Raw genomic sequence first — 19,660 nt, forward strand, 5'->3', positions numbered from 1 at the left:
CCCACAGTATTAATCACACTGTCCCCCAAGGACACCTTCACTGCCCGGACCTTTGGACGGCAGGCAGGAGCCAAGAGGATCAAGGAGATGTTCTATTTTTCAGCTCAGGCAGCTTGGTCCCAGACACAAGCCCCCTGGCCAAGGACAGGCCCTGGAGGGCTCGGGATCCTGGACTGGCCTGAAGCCTCCCACGTCCTTGAACAAGGGAGAGGAGGCTCCAGGGATGGATGGCAGGTCTCTAGTCTCCTGATTCAGTCCTCCCTCTACAATAGGCCCTCAGATAAATCTCAGGTCATTTTGGATACAGGCCCCAGGACATCAGTCTTTCCCTCCTGGCTTTATCACCAGAATATCCAGAGTAAGTAAATCCATAGAGACAGAAGGCAGATTGGTTGCCTGGGCTAGAGAGAGATGGGAGTGGGGAGTAACTGCTTAATGGGGACGGGGGTTTCCTTTTGGGGTGATAATGTTGGAACTAGACGGAGGTAGCAGTTGCACACATTGTGAATGTACTAAATGCCACTGAGTCATTCACTTTAAAATGATGATTTTTATGTGATGTGAATTTCACCTCGCTTAGAAATAAGGGTACCTGTAGCTAAGAGATTAAAGGAGGAAGAGGGGGGTGCCTGGGTTGCTCAGTCAGTTAAGTAGCTAAGCAAGCCTTGGGACTTTAGCTCAGGTCATGATCTCATGGTTCCTGGGTTCTTGGACACCAGCAGGGAGCCTGCTTCAGATCCTCTGTCCCCTTCTCGTTCTGCCCCTCCCCCCACTTGTTCTCTCTCTCTCTCTCTCTCTCTCTGTCTCTCTGTCTCTCTCTCTCGGCAGGTGGGAAGTGAAGGAGGGCTGAGTTATGGGGGAGGGAGGGGACGTTGTATGTACATTCTGATGTTGCAGGAGCAGAGCAGTTTGGGGGGGGCAGGTAAGAGGGAGGGTGGTCTGGAGGATGCAGCCAGTTGAGACAGCAGAGTTTGAGCTTTGGAACTGGGGGAGACAGCTGCCTATAGGGGAAGGGGGAGAACCAGGGAGGGAGCTGCACAGGCACTAGTAGCCTCTGAGCTGTTTTGCTTCCTCTCAGAGATTAGACTGGAAGCTCCTGGGGGAGGGGGTAGGGACCTCATCTTTTTAGCTGATGTTAATTTTCATAGCAGAGCTTTGTCACAGGTAGATGCTTCTTTTAAAAAGCCTGGCACCAATGGAATGACATCAAACATGCTAAGCAGCAGGAAGATTATCCACCGCCCACATCAGAGAAGTGAGGATGGCACTGGGCTGAGTTTGCATGCCACTCAGGGCAGCAGGGTGGCTGCCCTGCTTCCCGGGGGCCCAGAGGGCCTGCCTTTCACCCCCTCCATGCCCAGGGTCCTGAGAGGGCAGCACCCACCAGGGTCTGGGGTGGGGGAAGGGACTGGGTGACACCATGAGCTCCTTTGTCAGACCCAGGAAGGAGAGTGGGGGCAGCTACAGGAAGTAGGGGGGTGAGGAGTTCCCTCCGGAATCTATCCCCCCACTTCCCTCGCCTGTGCTTGCACAGCTCCTGCACATGCTCAGTGTGCCCACAAACTGGGTTGGCTGGGGGAGGGCACTGACTGGCACCCCCACTTAAAGGGCCAGTGCCATGCTTGCTTGAGCCCAACAGGGAGCAGTAGGAACTGGCCACCCTCTGACCTCACACTGATTTCTTCACTTCAAACCCCCTTCTTCATTTCCTGGCAGACTCCTTCTGTCTCCTCTGGACACAGGAATTTCCACGCAAGGTGAAGGCAGTCCTTGCTGGGGAAGGAAGGAGGATCCCAGGCCAGGGCATGCAGGGGTGGTGGGAAGCTTCACTCCAGTGAAATATCTGCCCTTGGGCCTCCCTCCCTTGACCCAGGTGACCAAGAAGATCCTGGAAAGCAAATGGGCATGAGGGAAGTAAGACAATGAGAATTTGCTCTAGAAAGGCCTGGAGGGGCAAGGGGAGTGTGTCTAAGCCCAGCTTTCCCCAGCCAAGGGGGTATGTAGGTTGCAGGGGAGAGGAGAGGCTGTAAAATTGGACCTTGTCACTGTGGTGGGGTAGGGAGAAGCCCAGGCCTCCGGGCGGGGCAGCCGGAGAGAGAAAAGACGAAAGGGACCCACACCTGGCCACCACCTCTAGCGCAGTGGCCTCTGCCCAGTACTTGGCCCAGTACTGCAGGACACACTCCAGCTCAACCCGGGGGCTCCAGGCCACTGAGGTCAGCAAACCAGATGCTGGGAGGAGGTGCCAAGGAAGGACTCTTCACTGACTCCCCTCAGTGAAGACACTTTCCCAGCTCACACTTTTCTCCTTTGTTTTCTTCTTGTCCCATCCTGTCCTCCACCAATCTTGGGAAAATTAACCCACTTTGACGTGGCCCTGACCAAGAGCCCTTCGGCGTGTGTGTGTGTGTGTGTGTGTGTGTGTGTGTGTGTGTGTGAGTGTGTCTGGGCAGGCAAGGGCCAGCAGGTAGCTTTCCCATCCCCAGGCTCCCTCAGCTTCTGGGCCAAGAAGGGCCAAACTCCTCACCTGTCCCCTCCCCCGTATGGGGCTCTTGCTTACTCAGGACACTCTGGCCCTCCTGGGCATGGCCCCAGCACCCTCCCCCAACAACTCCAGCAGCAGCCCCCTCTGGAATCTTCTCACCCCTCCCAGTTACACACACACACACACACACACACACACACACACACACACACACAGGCCTCTGGGTAAACAGCCTTAGTCCTGGCCCAACCCTCTCCCTCTGGGCTCCCTGCTGAGGAATGCAGCAGCTGGGAGGCTGCCTGAGCCTTGCCCAGGGGCCTCTGGATCCCAGGCTAGCACCTTCCCCCACCCAAGGCAGGCTAGGAATTCGGAAAGCCACACCCTCCCGGAGCCTTGGATTTCCCATCTGCAAAGTGGGGACAAGCATTCCTCTGGCCCTTCCTGAGCTGTTCAAGAGCAAAGAGAAGGGGGCTAAACTCTTTGATGAGGGCTCCCAGGGGCAGAACGCCCCCCTCCCACACCTGCCTTCGGGGACAGAAGATTCTACTCTTTCTTGAAACCCACCCCTCCCCAGAATCTGTTCTCGCCTTGCTTCCTTGTTGAAGGCGCTGGCCAGGCCTGGGTGTGGCAGGGCAGAAATGAAAGTTATCCTGGCAACACACAGGGTTCGTCAACATTTCCATCCCAGCAGCTCCGAGGCCTGAGCCCTTCTCTTGCCCAATGTGGTCTGACAACACTAGTCTTCCTGGAATGGAAGCCAGGTGGGGCTGGCCAGGTCTCCGCCCCTCCCCTCCCAGTGCACGGTGGCAGAACCACACAGCCTCCCTGGTGCGTTGGCTAACTTCCCCCTCCACCACCCTGGCCCAGGCCGACAAGGACGCCCGGAAGGGGTGACAGAAGGGAGACTGGTGTCTGGGGAAGGCTGGGTCTGAGTGATGGGGCGTGTGAGCTCGTTTCAGAGCCCAATACTCCCGGCACCTTGGTGGCATCTGCCTTATCCCAGGGGACTCAGCTTTCTATTATGCAAACAGGGGAGAGGCTCACCTCAGAGAGAAGGGACCTCACAGGGGACAAGGTGAAGAGGAGCAGGAGGCGCAGATGCACAGTGAGCACCAGGAAAGCCAGGCCACCAGCTCTACTAAGTGCCCCCTTCTGCCTCTTGGCCTTTTTTTTTTTTTTTCCTCCAGTAGGAGGAAACTTCCCTTGAGGGCTTACTTGTAAGTGCCCTTCCAGGAGGTCTGGGGATAAAGGTGACTAACCTCCCACCGCCCAACCACAGGCTTCAAGATGTGGGGGGCAGCGGGCTGTCAAGGACAAGGAGACACAAGCCACCCAGCCCTCACCCAGCCGGGCCCTCCAAACTATGGGGAGCATAAGGAGAATACCGGGAGCTGGGGAACAAGCCCCAAAGGAACCCCTCCAAAAGTCCCAGCCCTCTCTCCTCCAGGGGACACCCCAAGCTCCTCCCAGCAATCTGGCCTCTGAAGTCAAGTTCTGGCTGAACCCCGTGGTTCCTGAGCCCTCCTCCCAGCCCCGCATCCTCCTCTATAAGACCTTCAGAGCAGTCTGATTGTTCCTGGGCACACAGAGCAGCATTCAGGTATCCGGAGGCCCTTGCAGTTCCCTAACACAGAGGTCCGCTGGCCAACCCAGGCTTGGGGCGAGGCGGGACCAGGACCCCAGTCCCAAACCTCTCTGGAACAAATGTGCTTCAATTCTCAGAGCAGCCCTAGTGAAATCAATCCTAGCCACTCCCACCTGATCTCCGGAAAATCATTTAATTTCTTTGAGAAAAATAGGAAGACATCAAAGAACAGATTATGGGAATGACAAGGTAGAAGGCTCAACCGATTTTAGCTGTTCTCGGGGGACCCGGGGTGGGGGGCCTGGGAGTGGTTTCCATCTGCCGCCTGCCTCCCTGAGACCCAGCGGCCTGAGTGTGTATGAAACGGGACTTTCTCCTTGGGGTGACCTGAGTGGGGGGGCCCCACTAGGTGCCCGGCTCCCCATCGGGACAGCTGCCCTTCCGGTTCCACATCGCGTTCTCCTCCCGGAGCCGCTGGTTCTCTGTCCGGAGCCTCTCGACCTCGGCGGCCAGCTCCTCCACCTGGCGGCAGGGCAGGCGGCCGGGGTCCCCTCGCAGCTGCTGCAGCCTCCTGGTCTCCTCCTCGGCCTGCGACAGCCGCCTCTCCAGATCCAGGTAGTCTCGAACCAGCTCCTGCTTGCTGCGGTCCTGCAGGCGCTCCGTGTGGTAGCGCTCGTAGGCCTCGGAGAAGTCCCTCTGCTGGAACTCCCCGTGAGCCCGGCCTCGCCCGTCGTCGCTGTCCCCCGCCTCACTCTCCCCGCTGGAGCCCGGCTGGGAGGCCCCATGGGGCACTTCCAGGTTGGGCTCCTCAGGGTCTCGGTCATTCATCAGGAATTGGGTGGTGTTGTAGGGCGCCACGGGCTGGCCCTTGGCGAACATCTCCTCGCGGACCCGGGAGGCCCTCTGGCTCTGCCTCTCATCCCGCTGTTGCTTCTCGGCCCAGCTCAGCTCCAGGTAGGGCCGCCAGTGCCTTTTGCGCTTTGAAGGCCTCCTGCGGTGCTTCTTCCGGCCCAGCACAGCCTCCACGGGGCCGCCCCCTGGGCTCTGGGTCCGGGAACCCCTACTGCTCCAGCCCAGGCCGCCGCCAGCGCCCGTAGGGTCTTCCTCCTCTGAGTGGCTCTCTAGCCCGGGTGTCAGGGGCAGGGAACTACCAGGGTCATGAGGCTCTGGGGGTGTCTGGGGGCTCCCAGGAGCACCAGGGGTCTAAACAGGGGGCAAGGAAGAATGAATCACAGACAGCCTGTCCCGGGTGGTGTCTACAACCACTGGGCCTGAGGCCAAACTTCCCACAGTTGACTCGGGGTCACTCTCCCGCCTCTCACCCTCTGCAACTATTTGTTGGATTTGTGGGTTTTCCCGACTACTGTCTGCCCCCCAACCCTCCCCAAGCAAACTCATGACAACAGCAGGAGTGCTGCCCGCTATTGCCCTCTGGAATTTCTCCACCCACGCCTGCCAGAGCAGGTATTCCACAAACACTGAATGAAGTAGGACATGGGAGAGTGGTTGGGGAGTGGGTCCCGACGCACTTGTTTCATCAGATACCTTCTTGGAAGCCTGTCCTTCAGACAGAGTTGGCTTCATGAGTAAGCAACCTGCGCGGTCTCTCAGGGCCCCTCACCCCCACTCTGTTCAGAAAGGCCCCGCGCTTTGCTTAATGTTCTGCTGTCCTTGTCTTGAACTTTGTAACAATTTTTGAATAAAGAACCCTTTGCACTGGGCCCTACAAATTATGTAGCCCATCTTGCTAGCAGGTATTTGCATAGCTGACTCTTTAGGGCTTAGTGCCAATGTCGCCTCTTCCGAGGAGCCCTCCCTGACCACCCTATCTAAAGATCCCCACCTCCATCTCCCCTTCCCCGTGACATCATCATAGGACCCAGTTAACATCCCACGTAGCATCTACCACATTGCTATTTACCATCTGTCTGCTTCCCATAAGAATGTGTCCAGTCTGTCCAGTTCTCCACTGTGTCCCCGTGCATGGCCCAAGGTAAGTGCTCCACACACATATGTTAACTATCATAAAGCCCATAACAGAGGGGGACCCAAAAAACACAGGGATGTGAGACTCTCCTTTCTGCTGATCTAGGGCAAAGAAGATGGAGTGTGTTTATCCCAAGCAGAAGTTGCTATCACTCTTTGACACGAGCGGCAGGAAAGAGGCCCTGACTAGGGAGAGGAAGGGTGACCCTCTAGTCTGCAGCTGACAGCATTCTAGAACTTATCTAAGAGGTGGAAAGGGATTCTGTCAGGAGTGTGTGTACAGAGCATGTGTTTATCTCTGTGGTGGTAAGGGTGGGAGTACTCAGGGTATGGGGTGGGGAATGAATTGCTCTATGTTTGTGGTTTGGGGAATTCTAATAATAATTGCCACCATTAGCCTATTGCTTTATGATGTAACCACGGCTCAGAGACATCTGAGTGTAGGTCCATACGTTCAGAGATCTGCGAGCATCGGTCCCTACAAGCACGGCGTGCACATCCGGGGATGTATGCAGCCCCCCTGAGAGCTGGGAGTGTGCTGTGTGTGCTTTAGGGGCTCTGGAGCCCTCTTCCTCATCTGGCATGGAGTATGTTCCTGTGAGTACGCAGTACGTGTGTGTGCTGTTTGTTGTGTTGTATTGTTACTTCACCTGCAGGGAGATCAGAGATCCAGAGCGGGCCTTATCTCCACTCAGTGTCTTCAGCCTCCTGAGACAGAGTTTCTGGCCCAGCCCAGAAGCCAGGCGCCTGGCAGTGGCCAGGCAAGGTGGCTTGCTTGTGTGTGCACATTCAGTTGCCCCCAGCCCTCAGTACGTGTACCCCCCTGATGACCCTTCCCCGCACCCAAACCAGCCCCGCCCCTCAGCCCCACGTGCTGCCTCCCTCCTGAAGGCTTGTCCCTTTACCACCATTCCCACTATTGCAGATAAGCTGTGTGATCTGGGTGAGTCATACGCCCTCTCTGAACTTCTAATCCTGACCTACCATGAACTCCAAGTTAAACAAGCGCTGAAAGTGGCTAGCTAGGGTAGGTTAGAGGAGCGGAGTTCCTTGCTCGTCTGTAGAGACTCGAAAACCAGGGGAGAATAGGCAAGGCGGGGCAGCAAGAGAGAGTATGGGCAAAGCAGGTGTGGGTTCCTGTTGCCATATCAGAAGGTGACGTTTTCTGAGAGTCTGACACAATCCATGTCTCCCTCCCTCCCGGACAGTGTGTGAACCCCAACCCCCATCCCAAATCATGAACCAGCGGCTCAAACTGCTTCCCCTGTGTCACACTTGGTCCTCAGCTTTGACAAATTGCAAGGCAGAGTTCTGTTGTCGGAAGTCCCTAAATTTAATCTTGGGCGCCTGGAGGGCTCAGCCGGTTAAGCATCCAACTCAATTTCAGCTCAGGTCATGACCTCACAGTTCGTGGGATGGAGCCCTGCGTCAGTCAGTGTTGACAGCGTGGAGACTGCTTGGTATTCTCTCTCCTCCTCCCTCCCTCCCTCCCTCCGCCCCTCCCCCGCTCATGCTCATTCCTGTTCCCCCCCTCTCTCTCATGCACGCGTGCTCTCTCTCAAAAAACAAAATCAAAACAAACTTTACACCTGGATCTTTTGTTTGCTAGCTCCCTGATTCTAGAGAAGGCATTTCAGCTCTGAGAACCTTAGCTGCTTTGAAATGGAAGTAGCAATTCCTACCTTGAAGGGCTCCCAGGATTTTATGAGATAGCACAGATTCGGCATCCGGCATATTGCCCACTGCACAGTAGAGACTCATTTAAAAATACTGGTTTTCCAAACCTGCCAACACACCTGAGATCAGCCAGCAGGACCCGAGTCAGGGCACTCAGGTGGCTGGGAAGGTGGGGCTTACCTTGGCCTGCTCCAGGGCTGCGGGTGACTGTGTTACAGTTGGTCTGGGTCGGAGTAGCCACCTTCTTCTGTTCCAAATCTTTCAGCAGATGCCTTTAACTTTAATGACACCTGCCTTAAATAACAGAAAACTCAGTCTTACAGGGGAATTTTCAGGAAGACTTGCTACTCAGGAATTTTTCACCAAGGCAGCGGCAGCCATTTTGCAGCACTGGAACTGCACACTTTGATTATCAAATCAAGGCCCTGAAGGCTGCCTGCGCACCCTGGTTTTCACACCTCCAGTCAGCAAGGGGGCCAAAAGGAGAATAAGGGGCCAGCTTCCCAGTCCTGTTCCTCAGACCCCAGGCCAGGGCTTACATCCTATACTGTTCTAAAAGTCACTGAGGCCCAGGCTGGCAGCTAGGAAGCCAGCCCTAAGCTTGCCCCAGCACCCCGCCCCCGCCCCCTAACAACCAAAGGGGGTAAAGGACGCTGTCCTAGGAGGCAGACACAGCAGTGACCTGGAGAGGCTGGCAAGGGAGTGGGTCAGTGGCTCTAACAAGAAAATATGAAGCGGCCTTTACAAGGGGTCCTTTCCTCACTGTGTGCAGACGCCCCCGTCTCGGCAGCAGACCCCTCCCCCTGCCTGCCCCCCAGGCTGGACTCCAAAACCTAGCGCTGAGGAACACAGCTGTGGCCTGCGCCGAGCCTGGGGCTGAAGCCTTATCATCTCCTGGGCTTGGCTGCCTCCCCGCTCCCTCCTCTCAGGACGGGAAACGGAGGAGAGGCGAAGGAGTCTTCACACTACATGCAGCTGGAAGGGAAGAAGGATGGATTCCTTGGAAGAGGGGAAGTAGTCCGAGAAAGGAGATTTTGCAAAGGCAGAACTGACCTATTTGTTGTCAAGGATTATGCACACGACTATATCTGTGTGTCTTTCTGTGCGACCGACCTCCTGTCTGTGCAGTTCCCAACGCCTCAGCCCTACCTCTTGCTGCAATTGTAGCAGCTCTGGTCAAGCCGCTCGGGCACTAAGGGTTGGGGGGGGGGAGGGGAAAAACCTGGCAGCACAGTGCCTATCGGGGATTGTAGTTCTTCCAGCTTTGGAAAAACGGATCAAGAGCCTGTCACGTCTACCTTCAGACCAAGAACTCCAAAACCCATATACCCTTGCGTGAGTGGCGTCCCGCGCTCACCGACACCTTCTTTGATTGGTCAACCGGTCTGCCAATATCTCCACTTTCGTCAACGAATAGCTGGCGGAAGCACAACAGCACCCGCCTTCCGAGCTCAATTAAAGAGTTCATTGATGGCGTTAATCTTCTCTGGACAGAAAATAGATCCGGCTGAGGGGGGCGGGGCTGTGGTGCGGAGGGATCCTCGGCCCTAGAGGAAGGCGACGAGAAGGATCGGTGGCCGCCGCCGCCATTTTGGGCTGGGAGGAGGCAGCGGAGGGACTCGCTGCGCAGTGAGAGCACCCCGTGGGGGGTGGTCCGGGCGCGGGGAGAGGCCGGGCCGAGTGGGCTGCCTGAAGTGGTGGCGCCGGGAGACGGCGGGGAGTGGGACCGGGGACCGGGGGGGTGAAGGTTGGAGTCTCCCCGGCCGGGCCCGGTTCTCAAACCGTCCCGGCAGCCCCGCAGCCTCGCCTCTCACAGAGGGCGGGGTTCTTGGGCAATTACCGCGTGTTCCCCGAGACCCCAGTTGGGGCGAGACGACTCCCCTCTGCTCTTCCCACGGGAGACGCAGATCCTGAGGCCGAGTTCTGCCAGCTCTGCCCACCCCCACGCGGCCTGGGTATGGTGGCGGGGCCCAGCGGTGCGGGACCCCCACTTCCAGGGGCGAGGTGGGGGCGACGCCAGATTCCAAAGACTGGCGCCGCGGGGGAGGGCGGAGGTCCCAGCTCTGGTCGTGCATCCTTAGGCGAGGCAGGCAGCTGGGGGCCCCGGAGGGCGCCGAGCTGGGTGCACCCACCATCTTCCCCCATACACCAAGGCCATCCCGGGCTTCGAGAAGGAAACGGCCTTCTTACAGTAGCAACCACCAATTCCCCCCTGGAACTAGGTAGATAGAGGCATGTGGAAACCTTGGCGAGCCTCGTGCTTGGAAATCTCTGAGCGCTTCGCCCTCAAGATTTCTAGGCAGCCCCGATTGTCGGAATGACCTGACCTTGCACGTCCCCAGCCAGTTTGGGAAACTCTAAAAATGTGCTGTTCACGTCCCTTGAAAGTTCACACCAAAGAAAGGTTGGGTTTTACCCTTTACGGGGTTGGGACACAAAAAAACCGAGTGGCCACGGCTCTGGGAATAAACGTGGAGTGGCCCGTTTCGGATGCTTCAGGAACATCTGTTTGCGTTTTGAAATCCGAGCCATGAGTTTTACCAAAACTTTTGGAGAAATGGCTGCCCTCCTAGAGGAAAGAACGAACCAATTCCAACGTAATCTTTATAAGACTACAAATTCTTTCCAGTTTAAAGAACTTTTCTTCCACAAACTGAACAAAACGGGGAGTATTTCGCCACTGGCGCATTGTTACTAGGGAAAATCTTACGAATTTCCAAGTACAGTAATTGAGAATCACCTCTGTGAATCCCAGATGCTACCAAGATAGTAATTGCATTTTTGAGCAACTTCGTATATGTGGCGTTAGGGGGTTGGGGGAGACCTGCTCTGAAAAGAATAAATACTCAACCTTATATTAACAGTTATGGCAGCTTCTTAAGGATTGCAGTTTGATGTGAAATTCTTTCCTTGGATTACAGATTAAACCATCTTGTTTCCTACTGCTGGAAATCCAAGTTTAGAGAGATTTACATACAGTTCAGAGACATCTTAATAATTTGTTTTGAAAATAATCCATTAGAAGTTACATGTGGGTAGACTCTGAAGTATGAGAATGGGCAGTGAACTTTACCTTTGAGGTTATCTTGCAATGAATCTCATTGCCAATTACACATGGTCACATCATTCCTGAGTCTTTGGCTTTAATAGCAAGAACCCTGGAAGGTTTTTGATAACTGAAGCCCTTCTCCTCCTGTTAATCATTTTTTAAGTTGTAACTGACAGTTACGTAACTTTATATTCTTCCCCCCTGCTCCCCAGATGTTCTCAGCGAAAGTCTTACAACTGGATTGTGACAAGGTGATCACCACTGACTTGATTTCTTAATCCAAAATTTGAACCACTAAGTGAAGTACACTTGATTCATAACTGTGGGTTGATTTGATTTACATCATATTAATTTTACACTGTTCTTCAGATCAAGGGAAGGAGTTAGGAAAAGCTGACATTAATTTGGTAGGAGTTCAGTTAAATAGTCATAGGAGCTGAATGGGGCTTTAAAGATTATCTTTGTAGTTCTTCTGTCAAGAATTTAATGGAGGAGGATCTCAGACTCTTGTGATTCATCTTCCATGGTGAAGTCATACGGTTAAACTTTTGGATGCTACTGGGTACACAGCACTGTGCCAGGTGCAGAAATGTGTTACTCATTTATACAGTTGACAGGTTATTATCTTTAAGGTTGACCCTGAAGCTTTTCCATTCCTTGATAAGAAAAATTGGGAATAAATCCAGTTTAATAATGCTCTCTTGGTTATCTTCTGAGCAAAACACAAGACTGGAAGTTAGGAACTCCCAAGTTCTATTTCTGTACCTGCTACCACTGACTTGATTGGCTTGGCCGGAGGCCAGGTCCTGAAGATGAGGCCAACCTGGTCATTTTTGTTGCTGAGTCCATTGTTCATCTAATGTTCAACCAGACCTTCAACTTCCTTCTCAGCTCTCCCCTTTCAGATGAGTTGCTTCGGGGTTTATGACAAAGGCTACAAACCTATATGGCCCAATTTCCTGATTTGAAAATATCTCTGCTGCCTCCCTCATAAATATGTTGAGGAGTAACTACTCTCCAGTAGCTATGTAAACGTTTACTTAGGAAAACTTCATTATTTGGGAATCTAGAACTTTTGCTTCAGAGGTTATTTGGGGGTAGTTGGGAGGCCTGCCTTACTGAAATGTGGCCCTGGTTTCCCTTGGCAGCGCAAAGCGAGGCCATCCAACTAGGCTGAATGAGGGTCGGTTTCTTAGTGTACCAAGCAGTTGTTACTAGGAAGGTCTGTGTGTTTTACCCTGATGGCCCGCTCCTGCGGCCTGGTGGCTCTGTGTGAGCAAGATCCGTGGTGAGAAGGATTGACTCCTTGCAGCAGGTCCTTTTTAGGAGGAAGATCCTTCTGAATTATTTGATCTCCACAATTAGACCCAATTTTCTATTGTGTTTAGAGCTCGCCCTCTTTTCTCTTTGAATTTTCTCTTTTTAAATTGTTCCAATGTTTGTTGTCTTGTTAAGTACACTTTTAGAAATAGGAAGGCATAACTAACCTCTTAGACAATCCTTTCTATTCCTCTAGTTTGGTCCCCTGCCTTTGCCTAACCGTTGTACTGGAGTTACCCAGGTAGGTGGACTTCCATGTTTAAACAGGCTTCAGACTTCAAATTAATCTCCTTCTCTGGCTCTCTGGAGGCTAGCACAAATTCTACTGAGAGCTCACAAGGGCAGCGATGCTGTCATTTTCTCAGATACTTGTGCCTAGGACACACAAGTTCCTACATTTTCCTTCAGAATACCTTTTTGCTCACTGCAAACCCAGGGGTTTGTAACACTTCACACAGAGTCCGTGGATGTGTCAAATAGAACATGAAGGATGAGAGTACAATTTCCTTCTGAATTTTTGCTCTTTTTGAAAAACTTTTGGGGTGCCTGGGTGGCTCAGTCGGTTGGGCGGCCGACTTCGGCTCCGGTCATGATCTCACCGTTCGTGGGTTCGAGCCCCGCATCGGGCTCTGTGCTGACTGCCAGCTTAGAGCCTGGAGCCTGTTTCAGATTCTGTATTTCCCTCTCTCTCTGACCCTCCCCTGCTCACTTGCTCGCTCGCTCTCTCTCTATCAGAAATAAATAAAACATTAAAAAAAAAAGAAAAAACTTTTAAGCCAAACATAACTGCTCTTAGTGCTATGTTGAAAGATAGCACTATTCCAAACAACTTACCAACAGCATTTGAATTCTTTCACCCGTTTGAAAGAATTTTGTTGGTGTGCAAAGGTTTATTAATAAACTACTAGGATTATTCTCTGACTTTGACCTTGTTACCTCATTTGTCATATTTGAACCACCTCTAGGTAAAACCCAAGAAAAAGTTTATTCAGGAGGATTTCTGAGGGCTCAATTGTTGATCTAAACCCAGCCTTTTTTTTTTTTTTTTTCCAACAAGAAGTGGAATGAGGTTGTAAATTTTGCCAGTATTCAAAGACCATGGGCTCAAATTGACCCTTTGCTGCCTGGACTGTCCCAGTTGTAAAGTAGGACTGTTACCGTTTGGTCAGCAGATTGGACTGGGTTCAGGGCCTGAATTTGACATTTCCTTTACTCTAAAAATTATTTTTCATTTCTAGCATCAGCCATTTATTATACCTTATGTGGGAAAGAAGAGTAAAGTGGAATTTTATTCCGATGTTCTTGTCAAATTTGAAAAAATAATTTCAAAAAACTAACCTCGCAAACCCAAGTGTACAAGTACTAATTCAGCTGTAGCTAACATCGCCATCACGGTGTTGTGAATATTTGTGGCCAGCTGTTCTCGGTGTAAGTGGCCTGGGAGAATTCTGTGGTGCCTTACCTAATGTTTGACTAAATATAGTCAGCTCTTGATTTTCTGAAGGTAAACTATTCAGTTGTGCTTGTGGGTTTTTTTTCTTTGTTTATTTGTTTGTTTTAATTTCTATGTATTCCCTCTTTGATTTTTTTTTCCCCCTCTAACTTTTGAAGTCATTAGGGTCATATTTATTTACATTTTCCCAAAGGATTTTTATTTTACTCTGGATGAAGTGAAAATTAAAATATTGATCAAATGGGCAACTGCTCTGGTCTTAAAGGGCTGGCTCAGTCAGTGGAGTATGTGACTCTTGATCTCGGCCTTGTGGGTTCGAGCCCACACTGGACATAGAGATTACTGGAAAAAAAAAAAAAAAGAAGAACGATTATATCGATGGTAGCTTACTTTAGTATAACACATTTTCATCCTTTAATCCTGATAGCAATTTTGTAAAGTAGGCACAGCCCCATTTTGCTGATGAAAAATGAGACTCAGAGAGTTTGAGTTGATTCCAGGGTTGCACTACCAGTATATGTTAAGGACATGACTAGGACCCTGTTTTTTTTACTCTTCTTAAACTAGTCTAATTTTTATGTTTTCTTTTTTTAGAGATACCTAGTGTATTTTTCTGAATTAAACCAGTCTGGACCTCCCTGGCTTTCCCGAAAAATAAGATCTGTCTCCTGCCTTCTGAGGCCCACTTTGTATTATAGACTAACCCCCCAAAAGTTTTCCTCACTCAAAGGAGGATTAAGCTTTCCAGCCAGTGGTCTCAAAGTTGGGAAAGCACTTTGCCTTCACTGGATACCCAGGCTCCCTATGAGAAAGGGAACCAACTGAAATTGCCAGTGTGTAAGCCTGATCTTTTAGGCAGTTCAGTTAAAATGTTTGGAAGAGAGGACTTTAGTGAAAGACTAGAGATCCTCAAATGACGTGAGGACCATTTGTCAGCACAGCCCCCTCTTTTAATAGTAATTCAGTCTTTTCTCTCTACCCTGAGAGTGATATACTGGTCAAGTGTTTTGGTGTAGAAAGTGTTGATAGAAAATTTCATGCAAAGTTCATCACTCTAAGAACATAAATGTAATATGTATTATGAAGTGCCTTGGAAGCAAAATTAGAAAATGGCCTATCTCCAGGTAAATGAGAAGTAGTGTGTGAGTTACTTAAAACTATCTGTGTATTTATCAAAGACAGGACTAAATTTGTCTCCTAAGAGTAAAACATAGTTTTTTTTTTCTGACGGTAAATGTACTTAGAGTTTCTCCAAGACTAAGAGTAGGGGAAACAAGATCATTAAAGTTTAATCTATTTATCTTCATAGTAAGTTCTACAGTCAGAGGTTATCACTGCTGTATCCGACAGGGCAGAGTGAGGCTTCTCTGCACTATAAAGCCAGAGGGCAGTGTTGCTGCCTTTCCACCAAGCAGCCGTGTTTCTGGGACTACTGCATGACATCATAGCAGAAGGAAAATTAAAAACACGAAGAAAACTATTTCAAAATAGACCTTTAATGTAATTTTAGGCCAAAGGAAAAACTGACCATACATTGTCTTCAGTGGACCATCTGCCAGAATAGGGCCAGCTTAGTCCAGCTTTGAAGGCCCAGAGTCAGTTCTTGACCAGCAAAATTTCCCTTGATTCACTGACTTGTGAACGCTTATGCATCATAAGGTGCGTTTCACTCTTGGAAGTTCCTGCCACCTCCACTGTTCCATTTAGCTACAAAAGCAAGCTTTTCAGTGGGAGTTTGGAGGGGGGGAGTGGTTCCCCCTTTCACTGCAGAGGTTTTTAACCTTCAAGGAGTTTGACAATCTCCTGATTATCTTGAATGTCTCCCCAGAAAAGCATACATATGACACAAGTCTACACAGAATCTCATTGGGTTCATATAGCCCAAGGTCCCCTGCAGTTTCTAAGGCCCCGAGTTAAGGAACCCCTGTGCTAATGAGTTGAGCAATGCATTTGCTATAGGGAGACACTGACACGGGACAGGTGGAGACAGGCTGGATCAACCATGATGACAGGAAGGAACAATCATAATTTTGTTGTTGTTTAAGGAGATAGAAGTTTATTGAATACATTGCAAAGGAATGGCGGCCAGGAGAGCAAAAGAGACTGCCAACAATCCTCATTTCTTACTATTTTGATTTGCGGGCAGCAATTAACTCTGAGGACCTCCCTGCATTTTCAAGAACAGAACTACTCAAGAACCCAAGCAGCTATTAGGAGACTGAGAATAGTGACTGCACAAGGAATGTGCAGTGTTCCCACTCCGGCCCATAAGGACTTAATTTAGCTCCTCAACCAGAAGCTTTACATTTCATTTGCAGTGAGGGGCCATTTCTAATTTTGGCTTGACCCTCATGAAAAGGTGGACAGCTCCTGTTCCTTTTTTTAGTATAGGGAGCACCTAAGTAGTAGATAATTAGGGTAAGTCCTTGGAATGCCCCAAACAGCCATTTCCTCTATAAATCCGATATTCCCTACCTCGAAACATCTCAACAAAGAACTGCCACACGTTTATCCAACCACCGCTTGCACTAAAAAAGCAAGGGGTTTACCAAGAGCCTCTTTCAGACATCCAGGAACTTCTGAAGGCTGCTAAAGACCTATTTGGAAGAATGAAATGAGACTGTCATTTGTCCAGCCCACCAAACTACCAAATCAGGTTGGCTGTTGAGAAGCAGAATTAAATTTTAAGCTTCTGATTGTAGCCACTTTCTGCTCCCCAAACACCAACACTGGATTATTTTCCAGCATCGAAAAAAGAGAAACCAAGGCACTAGAAAGCAAGCACACTTAAGTATTGAACGGAATCAGATCTTTATATTTTGCCTGAACTCTTATTTTGTAGCACACTAAAACCCATTCAGGGGAAAAATCGGCAAATTGAAAACTGTCCCATTAAAGACTGTTTTCTGCAAACTAATAATTTCTTTACCCCCCCCCACAATGCAATCACTTAAAATAAATCAGCACTATTTTGAATTAGCTCTAGAAATCACACTGAAACTATGTTACATTTACAAATATTAAATTTATTATAACTAGAATGAATTTAATGGTTTTCAGATTTGGCCACCTTATAGCTCCGTTTAAGGAGGGGATTCTTAACAGAAAAATGCATTAAAACTTGGTCAAGTTACTTACACATTAAAAAAAAAAAAAAAAACTAAAAAGGAAAACAAAGCAACCCTTCAGTTTCACATAATTAAAGAACAGGAGAAAAGCACGCAAGCTACATCATAGCTAAATTTACCAAACCAACCAAAGCCGGGGGGATTATCTTCTCTTCTGATTATGTGTCATAAAAAGGTCCACTGTCTTATATACACATGTGTATAATGTTACATTCCATCACTGTAAAAAGTCCCCTGTGCCCCCTCCCCCCCAAAAGTTTCAGTCTAGTCGCCAAACTTGGACAGAGGCGCTCGCTCCTGCTGCCGATGCAGTTCGTTCTCCGTCAGCAGCTGGTGGTTCTCGGCGCGCAGCCGGTCCAGCTCCAGCTCCAGCTCCCGCACACGCGCGTCGTCGCCGCCCAGCCGCTTGCTCTCCAGCCGCAGCCGGTTATTCTCGTCCTCCATGCGCGAGAGGCACTTCTCCAGCTCCAGGTACTCCTTGATGAGCTCCTGCTTGCTCATGTTCTGCAGACTCTCCGCGTGGTACCGCTCGTACGTCTCCGAGAAGTCCCGCTGCAGAAACTCGCTGCCGTCTCCTCCCATCCCGTCGCTGCCCCCATCCTCCTCGCCCGCTTCTTCCATGAAGTCCTCATCGCTGGTGTCGTCGGATTTGGCAGCGGCCCGCTTGGGATAGAGACCGGTTTTGAGATCCGGCTCCTCCTGGTCGTGATCATCCATGAGGAACTGCGTGGTGTTGTAGGGTGCGACAGGCTGGCCCTTAGCGAACATCTCGGCTCGAATCCTGGAAGCTCGCAGGCTCTGTTTCTCGTCGAACTTTTTCTTCTCCTCCCAGGTCAGCTTGTAGTACGGTTTCCAGTGCCGCTTCTTCTTGGAGGGACGTCTCCTGTGTTTTTTCTTGCCCAGCTGCCTCTGCTGCTGTCCCCACGACTCCTCGCCCCCTGCAGCAGGAGCCCCCAACTTGTTGGCCTCGGAGTCATGACCCGGCTGTGCGAGCGGCTCGGCCTCGGGCCTCGGTTCTCCCCCAGCTGCCGGCAGGGGGGCTCCGCCAGCGGACAAGTCATCCCTATTCTGGCCCTTCTCGCTTGCTTCCGGGCAGTTGGGTTCTGGACGGACCGGGGTGTGCAGGGGAGGCGGCTGGGGCTCCAAGCTCCCTTCCCCCTCCTGCCCCGGACGGCCATCCGACTCGAGGGACGCTCTCGATTGCCACCTACTGTCCTCCTCGGGCACCCGCTCCTCCGCGCCTGGGGGGCGATCGGGGTTCCGCTCTTCAAGAACAACCACAGCACCTGTACAGTTGCTAGTTTGAGGCTGGTGCTGGTATTCTGACAAGAGTGGCTCGGCCATGGCTAATAGAGTCCTCTTCTCGAAGTTTGAAAATTTTTGGCTGTAAGTCCTTAAGGAAAAAAAGAGGTTTTTTCTTTTCTTTTAAAAAATGTCCAGCAGAGTCCTCTTCGGTCTGTAATTCCTGCAGTGACGTCTTTAGCCAGTCCTTCTGTCAACAAACTCCAATTGCAACTTGTGAGCGCTCAAGACAATAAAGGGTTAAGTGCCCACAACGCGTCCAGCTAGCGGGTCCACGGGGGTGCAGCAGCAGTAACAGGACGTAAAGTGCAAAGGGGGTGGACCTCAAACGTCCCCCGCAGAGCGCCCCCACGATCGAGGAGTTGGTGGGCAAGGAGATGAGGTAAAGTCCAACGGGTTAAACCCAGCCCCGAAGGGGTTAAAACTACCCGATGACGCTGCCTCCGAGGGGCCGAATCCACAAAGGGTTAAATCCCCTGCCGCAGAGCCCACAAGGGGTTAAAGTCCCAGAGCCACCTCCTCCCACTTCCACGGGTGTCGCTCCAACCCGAGCTCCCAGTTCCCTAGGCCCGGCCGGAGCCTCAGCCGAGGACAGACAAACTCATCTCCCCTTTGGCTCGATGCTCGGCTCAGCTCAGATCTCCACCGCCTCCTCCTCTTTTCCTCCCTCCCTCCTCCCCCTTCCGACAGCAACTCTTCCGCCTCCTCCCCCGACTTCCCCTCCCAACCTGCCTCTCCACCTGCCAACTTCCAACTGCTGCCTCCCAGCCCTCTGCGCCCCTTTTATATAGAAGCCACTCTGCCCCGCCCATGCGCATGCGTAACGGAGTCCCCTTCTCAGAAAGCTGGGAGTCGTAGTTTCCATCCTTCAGGCCCGCCATCCCCGCGCGCCGTGCGACGTGGCCAATCCCAGAACGCGTAGGGGGCGACTTTCAGGCCGCCTCCTTCCATCGCATATCTCTCGCTAAAGAAACGTGAGTGACCATTGGTCAGGAGTCACAAGTCTCGCCAAAGAAGGAAAGCCAATCGCAGGGAAGATGGGGCGGGCTTTGGACCATACCATTCTGCTTCAGGAATACGAGAAGATTCGATAGCCTCTGAGGGCCTACACAGAATATTTTTATGAAAAGGTGCGTTTTAAAGCCTATTATCGTATTCTGTCCTTAGCGGAAGGGTTCTGGATGTCATAAACATTTGTTAGCTAAAGCAAAAATGGTTCATTCCTAAAAAGTAGTCCCTAAAGTGTAAAAGGATTAAACCCCATAAAGAGAGATATTGGCCTACAGCCAATAACTCTGGATTGTTAAGATTGCAGGAATGTCTTCAAGGTGCGTGTGGTTAGTGCCTGGGACCGACATTTGCGGAAGGATCTTGTGAACACATTGTAAAAAACGAAAAGCGTATGAAGAAGTAAACAAATGAAGAATAAAAAGTGCCGTCTTAAAGGGACAGTGTGACTGCATTAGCGCAGCAACCTCGGACTAGGCCTCGGAGGATGAGAAGGCAGGTTCGAGTCCCGGGTGACTTCCACCCTCGGACTGTCTTCGAGACGCTGGGCGAAATTGGCCGAGTCCCAGTCCAGGCCTAGTCCTTCAAGGCCGCCGCCGCCCAGGACCGGTGCAAAACGGTGGGCCATGATGGAGCCTCTCTTCTGGGCGGGGATCCGGGAAGCGTG

At 51.3% G+C, this 19,660-nt stretch overlaps 2 protein-coding genes across 2 annotated transcripts; both read right to left on the reverse strand.

Annotated features, from left to right (window-relative positions):
* Positions 1–4,244: 4,244 nt before the first annotated feature.
* HEXIM2 (HEXIM P-TEFb complex subunit 2) lies at positions 4,245–9,868 on the reverse strand. Its single transcript, XM_039220096.1, is given in 6 exon segments — positions 4,245–5,273; positions 7,914–7,944; positions 7,946–8,005; positions 8,883–8,925; positions 9,063–9,219; positions 9,674–9,868. Coding segments are annotated over 6 exon segments (1,284 nt in total). The 3' UTR covers positions 4,245–4,475.
* Positions 9,869–16,560: 6,692 nt separating this feature from the next.
* On the reverse strand, positions 16,561–18,672 carry HEXIM1 (HEXIM P-TEFb complex subunit 1). The gene has a single exon (XM_039220051.1). The coding sequence runs from the start codon at positions 18,025–18,027 to the stop codon at positions 16,948–16,950; it is 1,080 nt and encodes a 359-aa protein (XP_039075982.1). The 5' UTR covers positions 18,028–18,672; the 3' UTR covers positions 16,561–16,947.
* Positions 18,673–19,660: the final 988 nt, after the last annotated feature.

This window comes from Hyaena hyaena, unplaced genomic scaffold, assembly GCF_003009895.1.
Source record: "Hyaena hyaena isolate Hyena2069 unplaced genomic scaffold, ASM300989v1 scaffold_856, whole genome shotgun sequence".
Taxonomy (NCBI): Eukaryota; Metazoa; Chordata; class Mammalia; order Carnivora; family Hyaenidae; genus Hyaena; species Hyaena hyaena.